Below are 7,873 nucleotides of genomic sequence, written 5' to 3' on the forward strand. Positions count from 1 at the left end.
AACCCCCCCCCCCCCCCCCAACATAAAAAAAACAATTCTCCCATCCGTCTTTTTCCCCTGTCCCACCCTAAAGCAACAAGACCGAACATAGGCCCAGGAGTAGGGGATTTATTATTAATTGTTAAAAAATATATTTCTTTTTAAAAAATTGTGATCATTGTTTTTTAAAAATTATTTCGTTTCTGTTCTTTTTTTTAATATTTGAACATTTTTTCTTTTTTGGGGGGGAGGTGGTGGTGGGGTGTAGAGAAACTGATAATTTAAATTACTAAGTTTCTTGATGGACGCCTCGGCTCTTTTCCTTCGCCAGGTCGAGCTGACCCCACGGTCATCCAGCGTGTCCCCGACTACTTCACAGACCCTTTCCTGTATCAGATGGTCAGAGAACAGAACAAAGTAAATGACGTCACGAAAAATCCGGGGAGATTACCGTCGGGGGGAAAGTGGGCAAATGAACGACGACCACCAGCGGTGATGACGTTTGCGGAGCCGACATATTTCGTTGGACGCGGGGAGTTATCGGATCCTTCTCAGGTGTCTATATCACACCAAACGAAAAAGTTGACTTTACAAAAAAAATGTTTAGCAAAAAAAAAAAAAAAACTGAAATGAGATTTAAAAAAAAAAATCCGGTACATTTTCCTTACGATGCTTCGAGGTTGCTTTAGAAGATATCAATCAAGAAGGATGGTGTGTTCAATCCATGACCTTCTTTAGCTCTTGCTGAAGTCACAGGCCGTACAAGAAGTGCCCTGCTCTATTTAGACTTAATAAATATATATTTCATTAAAAAATAACTTTTAGTTTTAGTAAGATTTACGGCACCTAAAACACATTAAGGTCACTTAAGTGTCGAAGATCAGAGGCGTTACAAGAGAGTAATAAATACAAAAAGGAGGAGAGATCAGGATGATAGATATTTAATAAAGGAGCAAACCACACAAGAGCTCCCGCCAACCACCCACAATATTATCTTTAGCTTGCTAGATAACGGTCTAGTATATTTTAGCGTGTATTTTTCAACAGCTGTGTTTAGCTCAATATGTTAATGTTGAAAGGATATTTCATATGTATTCTGCTAGCCCTAAAAGAAGTGTTTGCTGTTGATTTCCACGGCTTTAACTTTCCTTGAACGTTTCTATCTTCAGAGCTCTTCCACACCCGGCAAAGACTCCAACAAGCGACCAGCAAATATGGCGTCTGTGATTGGCTCATCAGCAGTTGGAGACTTTCGGCCTGGGGAATTCCCGGGAACAAATGACGTCAATTCGTTCCAAAGACCAGCCAATGATGTGGATCCCACTGAAGGTATAAAGTAAAGTGTATGGACTCTATCAACACTGTTATATTATTTAAGAGGCGGGGCCTCCAAATTAAATGTGGTCTCCCACAGGACTTAGGCAAATAGGTGAGCTTTGAAAACTCCACAAAACGACTTAAATTCAAGAACACCCAGTCAAGGATTCGAACCGGTGCCATCCGTTTTTGTAGTCTAGCATAATACCAACTGAGCTAGCGGACTGACTACGAACGTTTATTTGCAAGTGCCATGGATAAGTTCTAATTCTGTACTCTCTGTTTACCATTCCACTTCTTTTTTTCCCTTGCTCTCTAGTTTACATGTCTTGTTTATGAAGATTTAATAGTAAAACCCATATCTCAAAGATTTTAATCAAGCTGTGACAGAAATCCATTGCCCGTGTGATTATCATACAACTGTTACAAAGCGAACGTTGCAGGATTTCTGAATGTAACACTAATGCAAAGGAAAAGGTACCTGGTTATACAGAGAGCATGGGGAAACTGTCAGCATCGAAACTCATCAAATAAACAAGTTAGTTTAATTAAAATAAATTCGCCTTCTCCATACCCCGTCTATCTATCTATCTATCTATCTATCTATCTATCTATCTATCTATCTATCTATCTATAACTCTCTCACTCTCCCCCACCCTCTCTCTCCTCTCCCCCCCTCTTTCTCTCTCTCTCCGCTCTCTTTCCCTCCTCTCTCTCACACACACACTCTCTCTTCCTTCCCCACCTCTTACATAATATAAATTGTGTCGATGAGCCTGTAATATATCTATCTTCATAACTAATCTTTTTTTATATCTTATATACTTATTTACAGATGATAACACAGCCACCGACGGCTCTGCTACATCCGGTGTACCAGATACAAACAAGGATGTCGATGCTGCCTCTGAGATGGCCAAGGAGCCAGAGCAACAAGACGATCGTACAGGAGCAGGGTTCAATCCCGATATAATCAACAACATGAGCTTCAACGTCTTTAACCCATCTAGAATGCTCTCCGACCAGAAAAATAGACGTATGTGATGGAGAATTGCTATTGCAATATTTCAAGAATGAGTTTATCAATATTACACTTCACATGTAAAAAAAAGTTAACACGATGAGTTGAGGTTTCAATACACCTTTGAGCGTACCACTCGTTCAGTTGATATCATGTTAGACTACGTACCGGATGGCCTTGGTTCGAATCCCGAACGGGGCGTTCTGAACTTTGATTGTTGGGGGGGGGGGGGTTCTTTTAAGGCTTTCCACTCATTTAGTTCCTCCCTACGGATGTGGAAATTGAATTTGGAAGTTCAACCTCATTAATTACCTTACGGTGTTGAAAGAGGCTTTAAACCTATACAATGACCTATGAACTATGCACATTTTCTAACTTTATTCTGTAACAGTAAAGTTCTCATACCCATTGATTTGTATCTTTCTTGTACACATTTTATCGCAACCCTCACATCCCATTCTACTGCTTGATCAAATGACTTAAATGTCAGAAAGCTTCACAAAGTCGTATTGTAACAAACGTTACTAATACTGCTCCTTTTGTATAGCCTACTTAGCTGTTCTTTAGTTTGCCTTTTCTGAGTCCCTAAGAAAGAGTAAAGATTACATAATGTTTTGGTATGTCGAACCCGTTTCATCTCAAGAAATTAAAAGAAGTTGTCAATGAAATATTACAGGGGAAGGGGTATTTTTTTCTGTTTCTTGAACTATAGTGAGTAATATGGACACAGTAAACTTGATTTCTGGCACAAACAACAATTTGCACTTCAGCTGTACCTAGTGTCCTTTAACGTTTTGCGTTATTCGTTATAAAAAAGTACTCATGACGCCAGTTCAAAACTTTAAGAAATAAATTTGACTAGAATGCTCAAGCTCAAACTCTAAAGCATATTCTATATTCGTTAGCTGTCGAGGGGAAGGGGGGGGGGGGGTTGTAAGGCCAATTCTCTATCAGCAGTACCAAAAAAGAGCCATCTTGTTTCTATCCTGTTCAAAATACCTTATACAATTAATGACAAGATATTTTACAAAACATGTATATGCCACTACATATCTCACCACATACTCACCACATTCAAAAGTTTAATAAATCAAGCCATCTTTAATTTGCAAATTGTTTCGTTGCTTGTGTCCAGGTTAAGTTGGACGTCGTTGTCATGTTTTTGTTCCTTAAAACGCTTCAGTACGAAATAACTATAGAGATAAAACATGCATTGCAATACATGTGCGACCGGATGTGAAAAAAAACCACCAAGAGGTCCTAAATGAAATGTATTCTATATCATATACCCTTTCCTTTCTACCCCTTTACTTCAGAAGAAAATCAAAACGATTAATACCAGTTCCAAAAACTATTGAAAATGGGTGTTCATTGTTCATGTTCATACAAAAAATATGCTTATTAACCTGTCAAGCAGGAAAAAGCTGGATGGTCTGCAACATCTCAACCTCTCAACACTTCATTTTCACACAGGACGAAGTTAGATTATGGGAGGATAATGTTTGTAGATTTTGCTATGAAGTAGATCATTTTACCATATTCTTTTGAAACCAAGAGACAAATGATTTTAGAGACCTCCACTCACTTATTAAAAAGGAGAGCGTCCTCCCATTTGAATTGGACGTTAAGGAAAGGAAATTCTTTCCACCTTCACACGCACACAGAATTGTTGCAAGCTAGAAAGCTGATTAACTATGAGGTATTACATGGTGATAAACGTTTTGCCTTGTGGTATACTAAAGAACTTCATGTGAGAAAAAGTAGCTTCACCGACAAGCAGGTAATCTGGAATCAAGGAGAATTTGGACCTATACTTCAGGCCTGCCATATTGTTGAAAGTTTTGGCCTCCGTTCTTCTTTAAATGAGGGGGGGGGGGTGTCTTATCTAAGACTTTTACTCTCTAGAGATGTCTTTACGTAAAGAAATTCGGATTTGAGTCTCACTGACATGTAGTGACTGAACACATGCAAAAGCTGTACCCTCTTAGCTGGATGCTAATTGACATCCTAATAAAGCCGTCTCGAAAAGTACCGGCAGCCATATTAATTAAATCATTATTTCCAATTGAACTAATTGGAAAGACATTATAATATGGTGAAAACGAAGAGTTTGGTAGAATCTACTTCTTTTTTAAAAGAAACAACAAAACGTGATTGACGGTAACAGCCACAGTCGAAAATGTCTACGACAGCCACCCGAGTGGAAAAGAGGCTTTTGTACGAGAAGGTGGCAGTCTAAGACGGCGCCATTATAATATAAACAAAATATGCAAGGTAGGAAATGAGTAGTGGGCGTTTGTACAGGTGATTGTCTTACACAGGTGGCCGTTAGAGCAAGTTCGACTGTAAATGATTGAAATGAGGTTGTCTAAAATACATTTTTAAAATGTGAGTGAACGGTTTCATCTAACACATCTTTGGGAAACCACTGCTCAATGGGTTTTCTATAGAAGTCATCAGCCAAAGTGTATGAGGAAGGAATGCAAATAATAATTAAAAGGTGCAAACTGATACGAATCTGTATACACCTTAAAAAGAGTTCCCCGGTATAATTAGACTTTGATATACATGTAGTTGTCACCACTCCTACTGAAGACCTTTCGTTTCGTACCCTTAACAAGACAGTTCCTTTAGAGCAATCAGTGCGTCTACTTTTGAGATCAGCCTGTCCTAAAATAACATTTTACAAACTTTTAGAATGCTGAAAGCTGTGACTGTTATCAACAATGACATTTTTTCTTTACTGCTCAAGTAAGAAAAGAACCATCTTATAAAACAGTGTTTTGTACAGATGTACGGAACGGGATACGCTTTCTCAGATGAATAATAATCTTTTTTCTATCTTTCTTTCTCTCATTTGTATTACGAAGATGAAAAGCATACAATGTTCAAGCGTGCTGTGGACCAAACTTTTCCTGATCCCTCCCTGTACACAACGAAGTCACCTTTCCTGTGGGGTCAAGTTCAAGGTCAAGACGGCGTAAGCATGAGCCAATGGCAGTCACCTTCTCGGAATGGACTATTCGACCCATCTGCTTGGGCGGATTACATTGGTTGACAACTTGAAGTAACACCACGATTAACGAGCGAGATCTCAGCACTTATTTCTTTTCACTTCCTCAACAATACATTTCTCAATTCATTAAAAAAAAAAAAGAATATCAATGTAGTCTTATTTTTTTTATTTTTATAAAATTTTTATAGAATGACTTTTAGTGCTTCAGTTTCATTCTTTACCTTGCTGAACGTTTTGAGAACCTATTTGCAAGATGGTGCACTTCTAAAACAGTGCTTATCAGCATTTTGATAGCAAGCGCCCACTTTTGCTACCTTAATGAGGCTAAAAAAATTCGATACCCAGATGACCCCCACCACGCACAAAAAGTATCAAAATTAATAGCTCACTTGTTGGCGATATCCCTCAGGTTAGCAAGCACTGTTCTGTAAAAAAGAAAAGCGTCCTCAGCAATGTATGCACAATAAAGTACCTGTCAGCACAACTATAATAAAACGACTTTGCTCTTATTTTTGGTATACTGTAGTGCGGTCAAAAATTCGTGGCGTAACTTAATGTCAAATATCTCCTTTACTATTGAAAATAGATTAACCAACGTTTGCACAATGACTTATATCAATTTGTCTTAACTTATGAATATTTTTTCAAACTCCTGCACACTGTATTCTAGACAAATTCCTTAATATATACCAATAAAAAGATCCAAGTTGATGGTTTCTACAACTTTTAAAAAGTTTACAGCTTGGGCAATATCGCTTTTAAAGGCAAGCCTGTCGTTGATTTCTAATCGCGACTTTACGCTTATTGAACGCGTGTTTTGAGAACATTTAGTGCAAAAAATGTGTTCACTATAAAATTAACTTCTTGCAACTAGTTTTGCCAATAAAAAGTGTCAATGGCAAGTTGTGACGTAGGCCATATGCGTGTACACAATGTGTGCAAGAAGCAGAAAGTGCTGTGAACAATCCCATTTTCCGCATGATGGAGATTTATAGTTATTTCTATACATTTATGAAGAAAGGTTTTTAAATCTAGCCTCCATCGTTGTGAAAAAATATGATTAAGTTAAGACAAATTGATACAAACTTCTGTGTAAAGTATGAGTGACGGTGATTCTCCCGTTTAAGAGATATTTGAAGAAAAGTTGCGCCACGAATTTTTGACCGCACTATAGATACGCCTCTCTAAGAAAAATATTAAAAGCGCAATTATAGCAAACCAGTCACTTTTGAAGACGTCTTTTTTAGTTCTCAAGTAGTAGTATACGATCTTTGACTGACTGTCAGCAGAAAGCCACCATAATATACATTGTAAATGGTAGCTGTGTCGTAAGCCAATGTGTCTACTGCCGTTCTACTACCAGTGTGTCTATTGCCGTTCTAGTATCTTTTTTTCTTTATAAACATGCTTGTCTCCAGTGTCTGTGGTTTAGTGTTAAGCTCTTCACCGTTGCTCACAGAAGACGGGAGTTTGATAGCCGTATGGGTACAATTTTTATCCAGTATCTCGGTCTTTCTTTCAGGACGTTGTATCCATCTCAATCCTTGATAGTCCTGACAGGCAGTGTCGAGGCCTGCCTCTTGAACTTTAATAGTCTGATCTAAAACGTGTCGATGGGAGTACAGAATCCACCAACTTTAAAACAAAGAAAAATACAAAATTAGTCAGCCTGATGTTTGTCTTCGAGCTTCTTCACTTTCCAGCATGATGTAATATAGCACGTATTACAATATGAATGTATCGTCCCTTCCCGCTTTTTAAAAGGTGGAAAGAAACTATTTAACGTCATACTCCTACACGACTGAGCCAAATAAATAGTAACACGTCAGGAAGACTCCCCTGCATCCCAGGTTCAAGACTGCCTGGTCAGATATGCGAACCAGGATCAGGCCCATGTAGTCCAGCACAATATCCACTTAGCTAACAGAGAGCCCTGAGGCTCTGCCAAACTTGGCACTTGTACTTGTGTTCTATTTATGTCTGTAAAAGAGTTTTACCTTTCACAACACAAATGTGTGCCATCGTGGTGAAATCAGGCGCTCGTCAAAATAATGAAATCGAAGAAACCGACATTTTTACGCCCATTAAGCACTTTTTAAACAATTTTTTCCTCTTTTTTTTGGGGGGGGGGGGGCTCAGCACTTTTTATGTCCGTTTAAAAACACATATCTGAGGGGGTTTTACAGATAAACATTGATAAAAGGCTCACAAAAGTAATTTTGCAGTTTCCAAGGAAATTTAAAATATGGAAGTCGCCAAACTTTGACGACCATTTTCTTGCTAGTTTGACCTCCGGCGCCAGTCGAGCCCCACTTTTTTCATTCGCAAATATCTCCATTCTATTCCAGATAGACGGGCACTTTTTTATCAAGAGCAAGGCAAATGTACATGCTTAAAGATTATATCAATAACTCCATTATACCCCAAAAAATGAGTGCGAGCGCTTGATTTCACGTGCCGTGACATAATTATTATTAATTTCCTTTCAATGAGGGAACTGAGCTCTTGTCTTCATATGAATGTGGGTGTATAAGGGGGGG

At 38.4% G+C, this 7,873-nt stretch overlaps 1 protein-coding gene across 1 annotated transcript; it reads left to right on the forward strand.

Annotated features, from left to right (window-relative positions):
* Positions 1–280: 280 nt before the first annotated feature.
* LOC106011787 lies at positions 281–5,762 on the forward strand. Its single transcript, XM_013082639.1, has 4 exons — positions 281–534; positions 1,149–1,308; positions 2,132–2,332; positions 5,188–5,762. Exons 1-4 carry the CDS (start codon positions 376–378, stop codon positions 5,373–5,375), a joined length of 708 nt encoding a protein of 235 aa, XP_012938093.1. The 5' UTR covers positions 281–375; the 3' UTR covers positions 5,376–5,762.
* Positions 5,763–7,873: the final 2,111 nt, after the last annotated feature.

The sequence above is a fragment of the Aplysia californica genome, unplaced genomic scaffold, assembly GCF_000002075.1.
Source record: "Aplysia californica isolate F4 #8 unplaced genomic scaffold, AplCal3.0 scaffold00186, whole genome shotgun sequence".
NCBI lineage: Eukaryota > Metazoa > Mollusca > Gastropoda > Aplysiida > Aplysiidae > Aplysia > Aplysia californica.

Excerpts from the sequence above, each read along its gene's own strand:
- LOC106011787 (XM_013082639.1), top strand. The coding sequence starts at position 376 with ATGGTCAGAGAACAGAACAAAGTAAATGACGTCACGAAAAATCCGGGG. Across the intron at positions 535-1,148 it reads AGTTATCGGATCCTTCTCAG|AGCTCTTCCACACCCGGCAA; the intron begins GTGTCTATATCA and ends TTCTATCTTCAG. Across the intron at positions 2,333-5,187 it reads CTCCGACCAGAAAAATAGAC|ATGAAAAGCATACAATGTTC; the intron begins GTATGTGATGGA and ends TGTATTACGAAG.